At 46.6% G+C, this 21,805-nt stretch overlaps 1 protein-coding gene across 1 annotated transcript in view; it reads right to left on the bottom strand.

Moving 5' to 3' along the window:
* Window positions 1-11,072, bottom strand: part of RAB22A (RAB22A, member RAS oncogene family) — a 36,650-nt gene extending 25,578 nt beyond the window's left edge. The window contains exons 1-3 of the mRNA XM_077252800.1: window positions 10,900-11,072; window positions 5,002-5,081; window positions 613-694 (exon numbers count right to left, since the gene is read on the bottom strand). Of these exons, the coding sequence (XP_077108915.1) occupies window positions 613-694; window positions 5,002-5,081; window positions 10,900-10,935 (198 nt within the window). The 5' untranslated portion in view covers window positions 10,936-11,072. The remainder of the gene's footprint in view (window positions 1-612; window positions 695-5,001; window positions 5,082-10,899) is intronic.
* Window positions 11,073-21,805: the final 10,733 nt, after the last annotated feature.

The raw sequence follows: 21,805 nt of genomic DNA, 5'->3' as shown, positions 1-21,805 counted from the left end.
TACTATGATTAATTGCATTTTTCATCAGAAACATGTCAGATTAAAAAAATAAATAAAAATTCCTGGACATTGTTCTTTTTACTGGCTTTAAATAAATAGTTTTGTTATACTTACTGGATTGACGTGCTGCATTCCACCTCCCTCCTTTTGTTATTATTGCTGTGCTACACCAGCTGGATCTAGCACCCTTGGGTTACAAGGTTCTCGGCTATCTGCATGATCAGTAAGCATGGTGGGCTCCTTTTTTGTCTTAATAATAAAGTAGTGTGTCCCAATACTACTGTCCTTATAGGTTACATACATGTAGTTCACTTTTAGCTTTGCATCGTTTTCCAGTTTTGTTATTCCAGCCATCAGTGTAAAGAACGGGGTTTTATGCTAGCTGGCATGGCGACATTTAGGGGTTTTATGTCTATAATTGCAGTGACTCCCCTGGTCTATGCTGATATACAAATCTACAATATTAGAAGTGGGACGTTTAGCAACTAGTAAAACCAATACAATAAACATCTATACATAAATGAGATCAGCCATTTATTACACTGCCAGAAATGGAAAGGATGTGAGGCCAGAACTCATAAGAACGGCGCCCCATAGTACATGGGTACTTACCCGCTCCTGCCCAGCAGTGTCCCATATAAGAAACTTATGCAATTCAGTCTGGTACTGGACAGTCTTGGTCATAAAGGAGGCCCTGGAGTCGGAGAGAACATGACATTGCTTCATTAAACAGGGTTATGGATGTAATAAAACATGAAACAATAATTATATGATATTCTCCGACCGTCTGCCCCAATATATTCTGATGAATATCCTAGTTATAGTAACATCATTGGTGGATTTGGGTTGTGCCATAAGGACCTACAGATATCACAGAGGGCATCATCTGCTTGGATTAACGCTGTATTAGGCCGGCGTCACACTCAGCGTATGTAAATACAGTCCGTTTTTTACGGCCGTAATACGCAGAAAAGTCCCCAAAATAGTGATCCGTATGTCATCCGTAGGCAGGGTGTGTCAGCATATTTTGCGCATGGCATCCTCCGTATGTAATCCGTATGGCATCCGTACTGCAATATTTTCTCGCAGGCTTGCAAAACCGACTTCTAATGGATTTATGTGCTCAAATGTTCGTTAAAACACATATACAGTATATATGTATATATGTCATTGAGACACACACATATTATATATATATATATATATATATATATATATATATATATATATATATATATATATATATATATATATATATATATATATATATATATATATATATATATATATATATATATATATATTCTGTACTTATATTTAATTCAGCGCGAGATATGTGAAAAGCCGGTAATTCAATTGCCGGCTTTTCATTTCTCCTTCACAAACCCGACATGATATGAGATATGGTTTACATACAGGATACCATCTCATATCATTTTTTTTTTTGCATATTCCACACTACTAATGTTAGTAGCGTGCATGTGCAAAATTTGGGCACTGTAGCTTGTAAAATAAAGGGTTAAATGGCGGAAAAAATTGGCATGGGCTCCCGCGCAATTTTCTCCGCCAGAATGGTAAAGCCAGTGACTGAGGACAGATATTAATAGCCTAGAGAGGGTCCATGGTTATTGGCCCCCCCGTGGCTATAAACATCTGCCCCCAGCCACCCCAGAAAAGGCACATCTCGAAGATGCGCCTATTCTGGCACTTGGCCACTCTCTTCCCACTCCCGTGTAGCGGTGGGATATGGGGTAATGAAGGGTTAATGTCACCTTGCAATTGTAAGGTGACATTAAGCCAGATTAATAATGGAGAGGCGTCAATTATGACACCTATCCATTATTAATCCAATAGTACGAAATGGTTAATAAAACACACACATTATTACAAAGTCCTTTAATGAAAGACACAGGGTGTTGTAATATTTTATTAGACTCTTAATCCACCTGAAGACCATCGTCCTGAAACAAAGTTAAAAAAACAAACAACAATATTCCATACCTCGCCCATTTTTTCCGCCATTTAACCCTTTATTTTAGCAGCTACAGCGCCAAAATTTTGCACATACACACTACTAACATTAGTAGTGTGGAATATGCAAAAAAAAAAAAAAAGGGATATGAGATGGTTTACTGTATGTAAACCATGTCTCATATCCTGTCGGGTTTGGGAAGGAGAAATGAAAAGCCGGCAATTGAATTACCGGCTTTTCTATAGAACACTGCTGCGTATTTCTCGCAGGTCACACTGCTGGTCCGTGTGTAATCCGTATTTTTCTCGCCCCCCATAGACTTTCATTGGCGATTTTTTTTTTTTTTTTTTTTTTTTTTTTTTTTTTTGCGCAATACGGTGACAAACGCAGCATGCTGCGATTTTGTACGGCCGTACAAGACCGTATAATACGGATCAGTAAAATACGGCTGATAGGAGCTGGGACATAGGGAATCATTGGGCCGTGTGTTATGCGTATTTTACGGACGTAGTTTATGCGCTCATACGTCCGTAAAACTCGCTAGTGTGAGGCCGGCCTTAGACAGAGAGGATAGAGCCGCCCCAATGAGTAACACCCATGCTACGTGGTCCATGGCTGTCCATTCATGTGAAGGGTTTTGCCCCTTCACATGGATCACCATTTGGCATCCACAGAGGTGAATGTGCTGTGATTGGCAACCATGTTTATGTGACATTTTGTCACATGGACATCACAAAAGTGAAAGAAACTCTGTTCAAAAAATGGAACTGGATGTGGTTGTATTGATATAGGGAGAGATCTGTCACCACAATTAACAGATCTCTTAGACCTGGTGAAGCTGGTGCACGTACTTTATAAATACATGTCAGAATGGCTGTATAATCCTTAAAGTTTAAAGTCAATCTCTGCTCATTTTACCGGATTGCCAGCACCTCAGTGTCCCTCCTCCCCGCTACTGCAATCTTACACTGCTCAGTAAAAGCTGCAGCTGTCAGTCAGTTGAGCAGGGACTGAATACACTTGGACTCATGAGCTCTCTTATTCTATTGGCTGGATTCATAAATTCTTAATACCAGGATCATTCAGCCATTATGACACTGGATTCTCAAAATAAGTACATCGGACTCATTAGGTCAGAGAGATCCATTTATTAAAAGGTACGCAGTTTGATTTGAGAAATTTGGTGAAAAAACACTTAAAAATGAATCGGTCAGAGAGATAACCATACATACAGGTCTTTAAAATGTAAATTAATCAACACCTTTATCTCTTCTATCTGTTGCTGCATTTCAGAGTACTGAGTGTTTTTAATCATACCCAAGTACATTTAAGGAGACTCTGCCTCCCCAGATTGCTTTCCTGCCCAGCACCAGCCTCAGGAACCAGGCAAGCAAATAAGTCAGTGAGCCATCAGTCAGGCTAAAGAGCACAGAAACAGGTAGGCAATGGTTTAAGTGCTCTGTTCCGCCCAGAGCACTTAATATCTCATTTGGATATCAATAAAAACGCTGATAGAAGATATAAACGGTATCAATGGACTTACACATCAATTACCTGTATTCATATATACGTGGATTGGGTGGGAAGGGGTTGATCTTACTGACAGATTCCCTTTAACAGGAGCTTAGTAACTGAAGATGGTACACAGGAGTCACCAGTGAATGGGTTTCTCTATGATGACTATAGAAGGCCTAATGTCTGAAGCTTACAGTCACCATTTTAATCAGGGCTCATTCAGACGTCCGATTTTCAAGTACAGGTGCTCTCCACTTGTTTCATGGATAGAACTCATACCTATGATATTTTATGGGGCCATTCATATGTCCTTGATTTTCGCAGACAGAGTGGTCTGCGGGAAATAACAGAGACCTGTCCAATTTAAATCCAAGGGTTGGATCAAAATCAGCAACTTAAAGTCAATGGGTCTGTAAAAAAAAACAAAAAAACAGACCACACTCGGATGACATCCAAGTGCAGTCTGATTTTCACGTACTATCAGAATAGAGAAGGTGGATACATTTTTTTTTTAATTCTTCAAGTACGAGAAATACAGATGACACAGAGACTATGCCTGGATCAGAACAATCAGTCCATTTTTCTTGATTATGGAAAAATTGGACGTGTGAATGAGCCCTCAAGCTAAGGAATTGACTGGTCACTGGTGACTACCTGCAGCCTTCACTATGAGGACAATCAGACATATGGCAGCCCAAATCTCCGCGTCTATACCCCTGTGTATGGGTATAGTAGAAAAAAAGGGAGGAGGAGGTGTAGATATTTAGGCTGGGGCGACCAGGTGAGAGATGTTGGATGACAGCATTTCCCAAACAAATTGCTAGACAATTTATGAGCTGTGATTTCATGATAATCAAACAACCAAATTGCAGACAATAAAAAAGTAACCACCTTCTCCAGTGGTTCCCGCTGGTCTCTGCCTATTTCCTGCAGCGGTGACATGCCAACCACTGCAGCTAATCACTGGCTTCAGCAGCGACTGCCACACGATCGCTGAGGGCAAACATTGGTCACATCATTTCTGCTGGAGGGAAGCAGAGACTAGTGGCGCTCCTGCAGGGTCAACATAGTAATACTATTAAAATACTATTGCATACCACTGCTTTCGCGTGGGCAGTTTTTATTAAATCCCATAAAACCCCTTTAAATTTGCACAAATTTTCACGCTTGGCCAAAGGTGTAATCCACAGTAACAAACACAATGTAAAGCCAGGCAGCACGGTGGCTCGGTGGTTAGCACGGCAGCCTTGCAGCGCTGGGGTCCTGGGTTCAAATCCCACCAAGGACAACATCTGCAAGGAGCTTGTATGTTCTCCCCGTTTGCGTGGGTTTCCTCCGGTTTCCTCCCACATTCCAAAGACATACTGATAGGGAATTTAGATGTGAGCCCCATCGGGAACAGTGACGATAATGTGTGCAAACTGTAAAGCGCTGCAGAATATGTTAGCACTATATAAAGATTATTATTATTAAAGTCATCGGCCCCCAATAGTTTATTATGAACCCCATCTTACCCGATAGTGGGATTGATGTTGGGATCAAAGCTGTCTTCTACAAACCGCCAGACAATGCTCGATTTTCCAACCCCCGTGTCCTGCAGATAGAGCAGAGAATTACCCATCAATAGTGTATGAACATGTCCCTGTGACCGCGCAGAATCGGGACGTAGGACCTGTAACTTTCACTGGCTAATATCAGGAGAAGGGCAATGACCGTTGTACCTAGTGGGAATGAGAAGCGATGCCGGGGTTTGTGTTTTTTTACTTTTGTTATCAGGGAATGTAACCGTCTCTTCCTCCACAGTGGGATGTTTGCAGGCTGCCTTACCGTAGATATGATATAAAACCTCTGTGACAACCACCTACACCGTCTAACCACCATCTACAGTGACAGCAGGCAAGAGACAGGCAGCATAACCAATGTACGGGCACTTATAGGCTATGTACGCCTTTGCAAAGAATTTTCTGTCATTCATTTGTTTCCTAAATGCAAAGTTAAGCAACTTTACAAAAAGCATTCACTTTAAATTTTGCACCATTTTGCTGCTGCAGGTGGGAGACCTGCAATAATGTAGCAAACCCTTCTGAGCTCCTGCTCAGGATTGACAGCTTATCGCAACTCCCTCCTTCTGTCAAAGTTAAAGAACCAAGCAGGGAGGGTAAAGGGTGGTAGTATATAGATCACAACAGGGTGGACAGGGAAAAAGCATGTAGAGTCTTAGGGAGGGAGGAGAAGACAGGTTATATATAAGGAGAAAGCACATGAAGAGAAAATAAATGCAGGACTGAAGCTGTAATGATATATTAGCTACTGAAAATGGCAGTATCTTGGATACACACAGATCTCACATCCAGCCCATATTACTGGGAGAAACACTCCTACGGGTGAAAAATATGAAACTTGGATAAGTCTCCAAACTGCATGGCAGTAGGTGTATAACTGAGAGAAGAAATGGACAATGCAGCCTGAAATTGGATGGATAGCTTTTGGCCACATTCAGAATACTGTCAGTACTTTACCTCAGTATGTGTAAGCCAAAACCAGGAGTGGGACAATCAGAGGAAAAGTATAATAGAAACACGTCACCACTTCTGTATATCACTCACTCCTGGTTTTGGCTTACAAATACTGAGGTAAAACACTGACCAAATACTGAGGTAAAACACTGACCCAATACTGACTGTGTGAATGTGGCCTTAAATAATAAAATTGCACTAAAACATACGTAAATCTTTAATATCTTAAATCACTAGGACAATCAGCTCATGGTTGCTGAAATCAGTCACTGACAAATCTAAGTAATATCACAACAGAAATTTGCTAGTGACCTAAATGGGCAAAAAATAAAAAATCTGTGCTCAGTCAGAAAAATTCTGCCCTACTTTTAGTGCCTGTTTTTTGTTCCGATTCAGAATATATCCAAAAAAAGGTTTAGAAAAAAAAAATGGCATCCAACAATGTGTATACTGGGCTAGAACTAGTCAAGAGTAGCCCACAGTTTGCCCCATGACAGCTATTAGGGAGGTGCCATGAGGTGGGACACAATACCCCCTGTTTTACATACAATCTGCACTCTTCCACAGATACCTACTGTTTGGGTGCAACTGTGTCCAAGGAAATCTGCAATTCACAGAGACTCGTCTGGTTTCAGATATGGAAAGCTTTTACCTGGGACAATGACCTCCCCTCCCCCCAGGAATCCATACTGGGCTACTAATCTCAGGGGAGACATTACTGGACATTTATGGTATCATATACTAAAGTCTGGTCGGTGGTCTGGTTTCCGTTACTGGTGCTGATATTACTAATTACTTAATTGTGAAATGTAAGGAGTAATTACGGTAATTGAAAAACCCTAAATCTAACGAATCCATCAGAGTGAGGCTCTTTCCCTCCCTTCTCTCAGTGTTAGGCTGGGGTCACACTCAGCGTAGGGAAATACGGTCCATTTTTTACAGGCGTAATACGCAGAAATGATCCCAAAACAGCGATCCGTATGTCATCCATAGGCAGGGTGTGCCTGCATATTTTACACATGTCATCCTCCGTATGTAATCCGTATGGCATCCGTACTGCGCTTTTTTCTCGCAACCCTACAAAATGGACATATAATGGATCCATGGGCTCAAATATTCGTGAATATATATATATATATATATATATATATATATATATATATATATATATATATATATACACACACATATACATACATACATACATACACACATATAATATATATATATATATATATATATATATATATATATACATACACAGTACAGACCAAAAGTTTGGACACACCTTCTCATTTAAAGATTTTTCTGTATTTTCATGACTATGGAAATTGCACATTCACACTGAAGGCATCAAAACTATTAATTAACACATGTGGAATTATATACTTAACAAAAAAGTGTGAAACAACTGAAAATATGTTTTACTAGATGGTGGCCCGATTCTTCAAAGTAGCCACCTTTTGCTTTGATGACTGCTTTGCACACTCTTGGCATTCTCTTGATGAGCTTCAAGAGGTAGTCACCGGGAATGGTTTTCACTTCACAGGTGTGCCCTGTCAGGTTTAATAAGTGGGATGTCTTGCCTAAGGCTGGGATCACACATACGCGAGATACGTCCGAGTCTCGCAGGTGAAAACCCGGCTCTGCCGCCGGCACTCCAGAGCAGAGCGTGCGACCGCACAGCAACACATGGAGCTGCACACTCCACTCCCAAGTGCTGGCGCCAGAGCTTGGTTTTAACCTGTGAGACTCGGGCGTATTTCTCGCAAGTGAAAAGGAGCCCTAAGGCCGTCGTCACACTAGAGAGTTTTACGGATGTATGAGAGGAGCAAAAACCCAGCCCTGGCGCCGGCACTCCAGAGCAGAGCGTGCAGCTCCATGTATTGCTATGCAGCCGCACGCTCCGCTCTGGAGTGCCGGCGCCAGAGCAGGGTTTTAACCTGCGAGACTCGGACGTATTTCTTGCAAGTGAGAAGGAGTCCTAAGGCTATGTGCACACGCTGTGGACTGGTGTGCGGATTTTTCCGCACTGATTTAGATAAATCTGCAGGGCAAAAACACTGCGTTTTTCCTGCGGATTTACTGCGGATTTTCCGCGGTTTTTGTGCGGATTCTACTGCGGTTTTACACCTGCGTTTTTTTAATATGGAGCAGGTGTAAAACCGCTGCGGATTCCGCACAAAGAGTTGACATGCTGCGGAAAATAAACCGCAGCGTTTCCGCGCGTTTTTTCCCGCAGCATGTGCACAGCGGTTTTTACTTTCCATAGGTTAACATGGTACTGTACACCGCATGGAAAACTGCTGCGGATCTGCAGCGTCAAAAACGCTGCGGATTGGCAGTAAAAACTGCAACGTGTGGACATACCCTAAGGGTGTGTGTCCACGGTCAGTAAACGCTGCTTGTTTGACGCTGCGCAGAGCTGCAGCGTCAAACACACAGCGTCCAGATGTTCCAGCATAGTGGAGGGGATTTTTTGAAATCCCGTGTCCACTATGCGTGGAAACCCGCACGCGGCGGGCCTGCGACTCCGGACATGCTGCGCGTCTTTTCAGATCGCAGTATGTCCGTACACCTTGCGGGGACGCAGCGTCCCCGCAAGGCATAACACAGGGCCCTATGGGAGGGGGGTGATGATCCCGGATGTGTACAGTTAACACATCCGGCATCATCGTGTCCCAGAAGGGGGCGGGGCTTAGCACCGAGCGGCTTCGCCGCTCCGCCGATACCGCTGGCCATCCTGAACGTGGACACGCAGCCTTAGGCTATGTCTCCACGTTCAGGATGGCCGGCGGGATCGCCGCAGCGGCGAAGCCGCTCGGCGCTAAGCCCCGCCCCCTTTCTGGGACGCGATCATGCCGGATGTGTTAACTCTTCACATCCGGGATGATCGCTCGCTCCAATAGCGCCCTGTGATATGCCTTGCGGGGACGCTGCGTCCCCGCAAGGTGTACGGACATGCTGCGATCTGAAAAGACGCGCAGCATGTCCGGAGTCGCAGGGCCGCCGCGTGCGGGTTTCCACGCATAGTGGAGACGGGATTTCATAAAATCCCCTCCACTATGCTGGAACATCTGGACGCTGCTTTTTTGACGCTGCAGCTCTGCACAGCGTCAAAAAAGCAGCGTTTCCTGACCGTGGAAACATACCCTTAGGGTATGTTTCCACGGTACGTAAACGCTGCTTGTTTGACGCTGCAGGGTCAAACAAGCAGCGTCCAGATGTTCCTGCATAGTGGAGGGGATTTTATGAAATCCCGTCTCCACTATGCGTGGAAACCCGCACGCGGCGGCCCTGCGACTCCGGACATGCTGCGCGTCTTTTCAGAATGCAGCATGTCCGTACACCTTACGGGGACGCAGCGTCCCCGCAAGGCATATCACAGGGCCCTATGGCGAGGGGTGCGATGATCCCGGATGTGTACTGTACACATCTGGCACCATCGCGTCCCAGAAAGGGGGCGGGGCTTAGCGCCGAGCGGCTTCGCCGCTGCGGCGATCCCGCCGGCAAGCCGTACCGTGGAGCCATACCCTTAGGGTATGTGCACACGCTGCGGATTTTGTTGCGGATCTGCAGCGGATTTGATGCTGCGGATCCGCAGCAGTTTTCCCTAAGTTTACAGTACCATGTAAACCTATGGGAAAAAAAAACTGCTGTGCACATGCTGCGGAAAAATCAGCGCGGAAACGCAGCGGATTATTTTCAGCAGCATGTCAATTCTTTCTGCGGATTCCACAGCGGTTTTAAACCTGCGCCAATAGGAAAGTGCAGTTGAAAAACCGCAGAGGAATCCGCAGAAAAAAAACAGCGAGAAAATCCGCAGTGAAAACTGCAGTGGTTTTGCACTGCGGATCTTCCAAATCTGCTGCGGAAAAATCCGCAGCAGAATCCGCAACGTGTGCACATACCCTAAGGGTATGTGTCCACGTTCAGGATTGCATCAGGATTTGGTCAGGATTTTTCATCAGTATTTGTAAGCCAAAACCAGGAGTGGGTGATAAATACAGAAGTGGTGCATATGTTTCTGTTATACTTTTCCTCTAATTGTTCCACTCCTGGTTTTGGCTTACAAATACTGATGAAAAATCCTGACCAAATCCTGATGCAATCCTGAACGTGGACACATACCCTAAGAGGTAGCAGGAGGGGATGATAGATCTTTGGTGAGCAAGGGAGAATGTATCCTAGGAAGGGCGGAGGCGGCAGCCCCTATTCTGAGGAAGGGGGTTTCTGGTTTGCATTAATTAAAAAAAAAAAAAAAACCTAAATGACATCCGATGCCCAGAAGCCTGGCTTTCCTGTGCCCAATGTAAAAACTATATCAAGGCCCTTAATCTACCAAATACCATGTAAAAGACAGGTATCTTCTCCTTGGCTCAGGGGTCCTTGGGTCTAGTCTGGCCCCAGGACCCCATGATGACGGCTGGGTCTGCACTGCCTTTGTCCCATACACAGCAACAGCTATGCCCACAACTGTTTCCCCCCAGGTCCCAGCAATCATGGCGAGAACAGTCCTGTGGCTCTGGTGATAGGAGTGCACCCAGATTAGCATAGCAGATTAGCATAGCAGACGAGTGGTTGTCAGAGGTGCACACACCTTACATGTCATTATTCGGGGCTATAACACTACCTATAATCTACGGTACATTATACTAGTCAGAAGCCATCACAGGGGTCTTCAGAGAACAGCATCTCCCCCTAAAACACATTGCAAAGCCGGGATTCGGAGTGGCAGCAACAAGGTGGTGACTATACCAGCTGAGCAGCGATCACACAGGTAGCAGCAGCATGGGCAGAGCCCGGTGCCAGCTCCCTATATGTGGACATATGCCCGTGATGTGCCCACTGGGGATTTGCAGGATTTTCCATGTGGGCACCGCGCCTCTCACTCACCCCCAGCAGGCAGACCTTCAGCTCCCGTAGCGCCATGGCACCTATGCCCGCCGATAAGTAGCGGCTGCACCGGGTGTATAGGAGAACTCCTCGGCCTCCTTGGGCCTGCTACAGCAGCCGTGCCCGCCTCCCCATCCCGCCCAGCACCGTGTCTCCTCCCAGGGCCGCGCATCCAGCCGAGCCCGCCTCCATAGTCCTCAGTGAGTCCCCCTCCCGGGTCAGTGCTGCCCTCCACAGTGCCCTCAGGGCTTTCCTGCAGATATTACCAGTCAGGTGATCTCCTGCTGCCACTCAATTATCTGGGGGTTTCCTACCCCTTACATTTCTAATAATGTGCCTAGTCTAGTGTACCCCATGTACATTCCATAGCCAACTCTTCAAGTGCCAATATTTTTGTGTAAATTATGACCTGTTGCCCCATCCATGTGACATCACCTCACCGCAGACCACAGGTGTCACCATACGTGACTCAACCACAGCCGTGCCAAATTTAGTGCCCACTTCAGAGTCTGTCATGAGTGGCAACTTCAGTGCACAGATTTTTAAACTCTTCAGCCAATTTCTTTTCCTTTCATTTTTGTTCCAAGTGCTGTAAGTTTTTTTTACTTTTACGTCGGACCAGTTTGAGTATTCATTTTACCATATAATGCACTGAAAATCGGGGGAAAAAATGATGCATTTATATACTGAAGGTGGTTATGATGTCACCTTCATGTACTCACGATGATACAGGTGATACATTCATGTACGCCTGGTGGTTATGAGGTCATATTTATGTACACGGTGGCTCAGTGGTTAGCACTGCAGCCTTGCCGCGCTGGGGTCCTGGGTTCAAATCCCACCAAGGACAACATCTGCAAGGAGCTTGTATGTTCTCTCCGTGTTTGCGTGGGTTTCTTCCGGGCACTCCGGTTTCCTCCCACATTCCAAAGACATACATAGGGAATCTAGATTGTGAGCCCCATCGGGGACAGCGATGATAACGTGTGCAAACTGTAAAGCGCTGCGGAATAGGTTAACGCTATATCAAAAATAAAGATTATCATTATGTACTGATGGCTGTACTTGTGATGCATTCATGTACTGATGGTGGTTATGAGGTCACATGGATGTACTCATGATGATACATTCATGTACTCATGGTGGTTATGAGGTCACATTCATGTACTGATGGTTGTACTCGTGATGCATTCATGTACCAATGTTGGTTCTGGTGTCACATTGACATACTGATGGGGGTTCTGGTGATGTATCCATGTACTGATGGTGTTTCTAGTGATGTAGTTCTGCTATTGTTTTTTTCTGCCAGCATGATTCACCAGGTCAGTACGATAATGGCGATACCTAAATTGTATTGTATTGTTTTTATTATCATTTTATCAGCTTAAAAAAATGCCGATCTTTCTAAAAAGAAAATATATAGTTTGTGCTGAAATTTTCATTGACTTATAACATTGTGGGCAAACTGTGGTTTTTATTGATACTATTTTGGGGTTACCAAAAGTGCAGTGACCAACTGCATGACCAAAAAAATGGCAATTCAGACGTTTCATTTTTTTTCTTTATGCAATTTCTTTACATATAATTTTATACTTTCAAAGTAGAGACTTTTACGAAATATTTTCTTCTATTTCTTTATTTTTGAATTTGGAAAAAAAGTTATTTAAACTTTTATGTAAATTAAAAAAAAAAAAAACTTGAGTGCCACACACAGACAGAGAACAACTGAGCTGTCTTGCGCTACTTTCACACTAGCGTTAACTGCAATACGTCGCAATGCGTCGTTTTGCCGAAAAAACGCATCCTGCAAAAGTGCTTGCAGGATGGGTTTTTTCTGCATTGACTAACATTAGCGACGCATTTGCGACGCATTGACACACGTCGCAACCGTCGTGCGACGGTTGCGCCGTGTTGTGGCGGACCGTCGGGATCAAAAAACGTTACATGGGAGCAAAAAACGTTACATGTAACGTTTTTTGCTCCCGACGGTCCGCTTTTTCTGACCGCGCATGCGCGGCCGGAACTCCACCCCCATCTCCCCGCACTTCCCCGCACCTCACAATGGGGCAGCGGATGCGCTGGAAAAATGCATCCGCTGCCCCTGTTGTGCGGCGCAGAGAACGCTAGCGTCGGTAACCTCGGCCCGACGCTAGTGTGAAAGTAGCCTTAAATAGCCTGTTGCGAGTTCTGGAACTGGAGGTAAAGGAACAGCCAATCCCTCCCAGCTCTAATGGCAACTCCTAAAATCTGGGCCCAATCAAACACCTCTCAGCGCTATACGTATTGGAGCCTGCTTCTCCAAGTTGGCACCTCAGTGACACGTCCCATCCAGGACCTGTTCAGCTGCCACCTTACAGGTGATGCTATCAGGGCTATGGAGTCAGTAAGCCAAACCTCTGCCTCTGACTCCTCAATTTCCCTGATGCCACAGCACTGGACACTGCTGAGAATGTACATAAAGTGCAGGACAGATTCATCTCCACTAAAAGCCGAGATCCATAGATCACGAATAGAACAGACATTTATAGGACATTTCATAACTTTCCCAAATTCTTATGAAAAAATTTACTTTTAGGAGTCGGGGTTGGTCCATTTTAGGCCGGTTTCACACGTCAGTGGCTCCGGTACGTGAGGTGACAGTTTCCTCACGTACCGGAGCCACTGACACACGTAGACCCATTAAAATCAATGCATCTGTGCAGATGTCATTGATTTTTTGCAGACCGTGTCTCCGTGTGCCAAACATGGAGACGTCAGTGTTCGTGGGAGCGCACGTATTACACGGACCCATTAAAGTCAATGGGTCCGTGTAAAACACGGACCACACACGGACCTTCTCCGTGTGCAGTCCGTGTGGCGTGCAGGAGACAGCGCTACAGTAAGCGCTGTTCCTCCCACATGGTGCTGAAGCCGCCATTCATATCTTCTCTGCAGCAGCGTTTGCTGCATAGAAGATATGAATAATAGTGTTTAAAAGAAAGATCTATGTGTCCGCCGCCCTCCCACCCCCTGTGTGCCCCCCCGCTGTTCTGAAAATACTCACCCGCCTCCCTCGCAGTGTTCTGTGCTGGCCGCCCCTTCTACTGTATGCGGTCACGTGGGGCCGCCGATTAGAGTCATGAATAGGTGGCTCCACCTCCCATAGGGGTGGAGCCGCCTATTCATGACTGTAAATGAGCGGCCCCACGTGACCGCATATAGTAGAAGGCGCGGTCAGACCAGGCAGCATCAACAGCCAACGAGGGAAGCGGGTGAGTATTTTCAGAACAGCGGGGGGGCGCACAGGGGGTGGGGGGGCGGCGGACAGATAGATCTTTCTTTTAAACACTATTATTCATATCTTCTATGCAGCAAACGCTGCTGCACAGAAGATATGAATCGCGGCTTCAGCACGATGCAGTGTACCACACGCGTGGGTACCACACGCTCCGTGTGGTACCCACTCGGCACACGGGTGGCACTCGTGTGCCGCACGTATGGCCTACGTGAGCTCACAGGTACACGGACACGGATAACTCCGGTACCGATTTTGTCCGGTACCGGAATTATCTGGACGTGTGGGACAGCCCTTATACGGACTCCACCAAAATGGACACCAACTCCATAACTCCAACTCCACAGCCCTGGATACTATAAAAAGAAGTCTATTAGTGCCGTGTTACCACTCTGTAAAACTGAAACATTTTACCGCGATGTGGCCTAAGGGATCATGCCCAATACTGTACTGTGGCATATTCCATGGATGTATTTTAAGCTACAAATAATCTTTTCAGTTGGGCTTTATTAAAACTGTTGCACCATTTGGCTTTGGAGGCTTTGTTTTCTTCCTCATTGCTGACTGCAACATAAGATTAAAGGGAACCTGTCATGTCCCAAAACGCTATTAACTGCAGACAAAGGGTTAAACTATAGCTTATTGGAGTTAAAATGGTGTCTGTCTGCCGCATTGAAAGAGTGGCCACCGGCAGAAAAAGCTCACTGGAGCCTGCGGCTTTCAGTCAGAGGTGTGCCGGCGTGGCTACATTCACCACTCAGTGCACAATGAGCTGTGGTTGTAAGAGCACCCCGGCACTTTGATCAACAGCTTTCTCTGCAGTGCATGTGTTCAGTGAGCTGTCAATCATTTCTACCGGTAGCCACACTTTCAATATAGCGGCCAAGCAGAATTTGTAACTCTATTTACCTGAAGAGTAACCCTACCTCCGCAGGTAAATCACACTTTCTGAATTGACAGGTTTCCTTTAAAGAGGTTGTCCACTACTTTTTACTTAGGATAGGGCATCAATGTCCGATCAACCAGAGTCCAGCACTCGGCACCCCTGCCGATCAGCTGTTATCGGTGCCAGCATTTTTTATGCAGCTTTTTTTCCTGCACGTTTTCTGCAGGTGTCCACCACACTATCCAATTAAAATCTTCTCTGATTGTTCCACTTAGGCTGAATTTCTTTTGCGTTTTACACCTTATTTGATGCATTCTTTGGTGCAGATATGAAGCAGCGTTTGTAGTTTATTTTTTTTAACAGTACTGAAAAGCTTTAATTCTGTATTTAAATAAACATACCGTATATACTCGAGTATAAGCCGGCCTGAGTATAAGCCGAGACCCCTAATTTTGCCACAAAAAAATGGGAAACTTAATGACTCGAGTATAAGCCTAGGGTGGAAAATGCAGTAGCTACCGGTAAATGTCAAAAATACAAATAGATACCAATAAAAGTAAAATTAATTGAGACATCAGTAGGTTAAGTGTTTTTGAATATCTATATTGAATCAGGAGCCCCATATAATGCTCCATAAAGTTTATGATGGGCCCCATAAGATGCTCCATATTAAAATATGCCCCATATAATGCTGCACAAATGCGGATTATGGCCCCATAAGATGCTCCATAAAGATATTTGCCCCATATAAAGCTGCACAAACATTGATTATGCCCCATAAGATGCTACATAAAGATATTTGCCCCATATAAAGCTGCACAAACATTGATTATGCCCCATAAGATTGCTCCATACAGACATTTGCCCCATATAATGCTCCACAAACGTTGATAATGGCCCCATAAGATGCTCCATAAACACATTTGCCCCATATAAAGCTGCACAAACATTGATTATGCCCTATAAGATGCTCCATACAGAAATTTGCCCCATATAATGCTCCACATATGTTGATAATGGCCCCATAAGATGCTCCATAAAGATATTTGCCCCATATAAAGCTGCATAAACATTGATTATGCCCCATAAGATGCTCCATGTAGACATTTGCCTCATATGCTGTTGCTGCGATTAAAAAAGAAAAAAAAAAAAAAATCACATACTCCCCTCTCGTCGCTCAGGCCTCCGGCACTTCCTATATTCACCCGCTCCCCGTTCCACCGCCACCGCTGTGTCTTCCCCGTTGTCACGCTCACACCCTGACTGGTGAGCGTGAGCTCGGGGGGTTTGTGGCCCCATTGTGCCACAAACCAAACTACCCTGGAAGGGGCGTGACTGACAGCTGCCTGGGTTTTCACTGGAGCCTCTGATGGTGAGGTCAGGCTTGTGCAGCAAGCAGCTGCCAGGTGCTACTCCAGGGTGGTGTCTGGCTGTGGCTGCTGATCTCACTTGGAAAACAGGAACCCTAGGACAGGTGCGGGCATCAGGCAGGACTGGCAGAAGAGCACGGCTGAAACTCAGACGAGTAGGCTGGCACGAGTGAGACACAGGGCTGGCAGAGACACGGCAGAGAACACAGGGCAGGTTGGTGTGGTGTATGAAGGAACAGGTAGGGACCTGTTCACACAGGAGGTGCAGGTATGGATATGTAGTATGAAGGAACAGGTAGGGACCTGCTCACACTGGAGGTGCAGGTACGGATATGTAGTATGAAGGAACAGGTAGGGACCTGTTCACACGGGAGGTGCAGCAGAAGATAAGTAGAGTAGAATGGAGCAGAACCGCAGGAGTGCGGAGCAGAGGTAAAGCCACAAAGGTACAGAGCAGGCAGAGTCGCAAGAGTGCGGAGCATAAGCAGACTGAGAACACAAGGAAAGACACAACAGGGAAGGAAGCCACAGACAAGGAGACTGAAATAAGACTAAAGGCCCCGTCTCACTAAGCGATTTACCAACGATCACGACCAGCGATATGACCTGGCCGTGATCGTTGGTAAGTCGCTGTGTGGTCGCTGGGGAGCTGTCACACAGACAGCTCTCCCCAGCGACCAACGATCAGGGGAACGACTTCGGCATCGTTGAAACTGTCTTCAACGATGCCGAAGTCCCCCTGCAGCACCCGGGTAACCAGGGTAAACATCGGGTTACTAAGCGCAGGGCCGCGCTTAGTAACCCGATGTTTACCCTGGTTACCAAAAAAAACAAACACTACATACTCGCCTTTCGGTGTCCAGGTCCCTTGCCGTCTGCTTCCTGCTCTGACTGAGCCGCCGTACACTGAGAGCAGAGCGCAGCGGTGACGTCACTGCTGCGCTCTCACTTCTCACTGTACGGCCGGGAGTCAGTGAGAGCAGGAAGCAGACGGCGAGGGACCTGACGGACATCAGAAGGCGAGTATGTACTGTTTGTTTTTTTTTACATTTACGCTGGTAACCAGGGTAAACATCGGGTTACTAAGCGCGGCCCTGCGCTTAGTAACCCGATGTTTACCCTGGTTACCAGTGAAGACATCGCTGGATCGGTGTCACACACACCGATTCAGCGATGTCAGCGGGGCCTCAACGACCAAAAAAAGGTCCAGGCCATTCCGACACGACCAGCGATCTCGCAGCAGGGGCCTGATCGCTGGTACGTGTCACACATAGCGAGATCGCTATGGAGGTCGCTGTTGCGTCACAAAACTTGTGACTCAGCAGCGATCTCGCTAGCGATCTCGCTATGTGAGACGGGGCCTTAAGTTCAGACAAGGAAATGGAACAAGACAAGAAACAAGAACAAAGACACAGGGACCAGGATATTCTGCCTCCTGGAGGGCGGACAACAAGATCAAGGCAAGAACACTGAGAAAAGCCTCTAGAGAGGGAGTAACAGAGCAAGGCCTGGCAAACTCAGAAGCTAAACACAAATGGAGCTAACACATTGCACAGGCCCAGTCCACTGGGTGGAGCTGCACTAAATACTGGAGGCCTCTTGGTAATTGGTCAGGAACAGATTAGACAGGTGCACCTGATTCCTATAAGAACCAGAGAGTTCAGGCGCCGCCCCCCTATGCACACAGCCAGGAAGCATGCAGAGAGCAGAGGAACAGAATATGTAGCTGGCAAGAAACAGAAACCACATCATGGCCTGGAGCAGTGGGTAAGATAGTGTGAGAGATGAGAGGCCATGCCGTGATGCCAGCAGAGTTGTTACACCCGTCCTTTGCACTGACTGTTCAGGCAGAGGTCGGCGTGCACACTATTCGCATCATCGCGCCCTCTGACCTGTGCGTCAGTGCAGAGGACGGGGAAGACCCAGCGGCGGTGGAACGGGGAGCAGGTGAATATCGCGCACTGCGTTATACTCACCTGCTCCTGGCGCAGTCCCTGGTTCCCCGGCGCCAGCAGCTTCTTCCTGTAGTGAGCGGTCACATGGTACCGCTCATTACAGTAATGAATATGCAGCTCCACCCCTATGGGAGTGGAGTGGGGTCCATATTCATTACTGTAATGAGCAGTACCATGTGACCGCTCACTACAGGAAGAAGCTGCCGGCGCCGGGGAACCAGGGCCTGTGCCAGGAGCAGGTGAGTATGATTACACAGCTGCTGCTCCACCTCCCCTGCCGACCCCTGGTATGACTTGAGTATAAGCCGAGAGGCGCAATTTCAGCCTAAAAAAACGGGCTGAAATTCTCGGCTTATACTCGAGAATATACGGTATGTGTTTTTCTACAGGCATTTTTTTCAGACTACCCATGAAAGGCTATTGTAAAAGAATCAACACAATTTAGTAGCGTCTTTAGACACTCCGTGAACTAAGTTTTCATAAAATCACATCCGCTTTGCTTCGACAGTTAAATGCAGCAGATTTTCTGCGCAAAACAAAGCAGCAGGAAAAAAAAAACACTGCATTTACACTATGTATGAACATGACCTCACTGTCAAACAAAGCGGATTTGATTTCACAAAAGCGGCTGCTCGTGAGCGCCGATCATTGCAGTTAACCATTCAGATTAAAGGGAACCTGTCAACAGGTTTGGTAGTTATGAGATACGACCACCACTTTTTAGGTCTGATATACATCATTCTATCATGCTGTATATCTGCCCCCAACCCAACCTGCAAAGCAAGAAAAACAGCTTTTATTATACTCACCTGCGGTGTGGTCCGGTCCAAGGGGTGTCACTGGTCTTGGTCCGGTGCCCCCTTTCTTCTTATGATGCTGTCCTCCATTTTGCTTCATGTGGATGACGCATCCCTACGTTATCCACACAGTATTCCCAGGCATCACGCTCCTGCGCAGATGTACTTCTCTGCCCTATTGAGGGCAGAGCAAAGTACTGCAGTGCACAGGCGCCAGGAAAGATCAAAGAGACCTGGGCCCCCACTCTTCTGCTCACTGGGCCCCAGAGGCAGCATTCTGTCGCTTCAGTAACAGAAGGTGCATTCAGTTAAAATCTATATTGCCGTGTGAGAAGGCTTACCACACGGCAATAGTTAACAGCAGCCAGCCAATCACAGGCCGTCAGCTGATGTCAGCGGGCACACGTCACTGCCATACGCCAGCGCCTCTGCGTCTCAGATGAATCGAGGAGCGGAAGACTAAGGACTGGTAGGAAGAGAAATTTTTTTACAAGCCTCACTATGGGGACAGTATGGAAAGACATGAGGGCAGAATGGACAGACATGGGCCAGGAATAGGAGAACTTATAGGTCCAAGAATGGGAGAACATATGGGGCCAGGAATGAGACATGTGTCCAGAATGGAGTACATATGGGAGCAGGATTTGGGACATTATTACTGTAGGGGCTAATTAACCCTTTTAACCCCGAAGGTGGTTTGCACGTTAATGACCAAGCCAATTTTTACAATTTTACACAATCTTCCAGAAGCAACAATACGTCCCACGTTAATAATTCCCAGGCGCAGCGACGTATTATTACTTCCAATGTTGGAAAAGGGTTAAGGGATATTGTTACTACTGTGATGTATTTTATTTTTGAGGATACTGTGTTCAGTAGGGGAGGGGGCCATGTCCTGTTACTGTGTAGCGCAACACTATCGCTTTTTTTTCTTCATCTGGTGTAGTGTAGAACTTGGTGGAAAATTGGAGAATGTGATCTAGATAAATATTATTTTCTGCAAGTATGAGTCCTGGCTGGAAAAAGTGATGGCTGTCTGTGCTGGATGAAGATGAAGGACTTCAACTAGAGACATCACCATTGAGTTAGTGTGTTACCTGTACACTGACACTATACCCTGTATACTGTATACAGAGCTCCAGGGTATAATGTTGGAGCGCCCCCACACCGCCGCAGGGCCGAGGGGATACCCGGAGCCGGGCCTCTGGGTCTCAGTCTCGGGGTTGTCACGGTGGCTAGACCCGGTCCGTGGCCCTGTCCGTCAGTGGGGGACGTCCGGTGAAATAGGTGGTAGTAATGGTAGCGGTGGGGTAGTGTAGCGGTTGTGGGGTGTAAGTCGCAGCAAATAACGAGGACACCAGGTTGCAGTCTCTTTACCTCTTTACTGGAGATCTCTGAGTCCTCAGTCCGGAACACGGTTCACCAGGCTACGCAAGTCCGGCCGGTCCAATGGCACCTCCAGAGTTCTCCTCTCAGGTGGAAATCTGTGCCTTCCTTCTAGCGCTATGTGTTGTAGTCCTTCCCTGCTGTGCTTACGGAAAGTAACCCCACAACGGTTGTGTCTGTTTCTTAAGTTCCCTCACAACTCGATTTGATGTTCCTCTGTAATCCACCCCTTCCCTGTATTCAGGTTGGAATGGCACCCGTTTGTCAGGTAGGCCTGGAGTTCTTCCGGGACCCTAGAGTCGCCCCTCTCCCGCAATTGCCCCCCAAGACTTCATAGGTGATATGTGGTAGACAGCCCGCCTAAGACCGACTGTCCTGCCGCTGTTTGGAGTATGGCTTGAAGCTGTATTCTAATCCACTCCCTCGGCGTTCCGGCCACCGGTATTGCGCCTCAGCAGGGTGCTGCCTCTTTCAACAAAACCCCTGCTGGTATTCTCCTTCTGCTTGATCTCGTTTCTCACTCAGCACAATCTATCTCGCTTCTAGTCCTTTCTTGAGTCCCGCCGCTTCCAGGAGCCTGCGCGGACCCGTTACGTTCTTTCAATGCCAAGCCTCTGCCAGGATCCCACCCCTGGCAGAGACCCTACAGTCTCTCCCTTCACAACACCCCCTGCCACAGGGTGTTGCTCCGTTCAATCCCGTCAGCGTTCTCTTCTAACTTCCTGCCTGACCCCCAGTTTACCCACTATGGTGGGGAGTGGCCTAATGAATAGCACCCTTAGCTCCCCCCGGAGGCCCAGCTGTGAAACATATTGGTGTCTGTGATACCTGATTGGAGGAACTCCTTCGGTGCCATCGAACGTACCATGGCTCCCCTTAGCGGCGAAGCCACAGTACTGCAACGACCAGAACTCTGGGGCGCTGCACTCCCCCCTGGTTAAACACAGTACTCCGGGACTGGGAAGAAAAACAACAATACAGATTAGTAAACAGACATACAATTTTGTTGAGTGCAAAACAATAAGTATACTTGAACAGGCTTCCCTTTATGGGAGGTGAGGACACTTTTAACGTTACAAACATGGTCAACATTATAAATTACAGGCTATGCATAACTCCTGTTACCCAACCGGGCATTCTACTTAGTGCAAATTCTGGAACAATAAATTAACATTGCCTTTAAGAAACATACACTCTTAGTTTACCAAAGGCCTTCCTATAATCACATTACAGGGCAA

The sequence above is a fragment of the Ranitomeya variabilis genome, chromosome 4, assembly GCF_051348905.1.
Source record: "Ranitomeya variabilis isolate aRanVar5 chromosome 4, aRanVar5.hap1, whole genome shotgun sequence".
NCBI classification, from domain to species: Eukaryota; Metazoa; Chordata; class Amphibia; order Anura; family Dendrobatidae; genus Ranitomeya; species Ranitomeya variabilis.
This window is presented reverse-complemented; position numbering and strand designations above follow the sequence as displayed.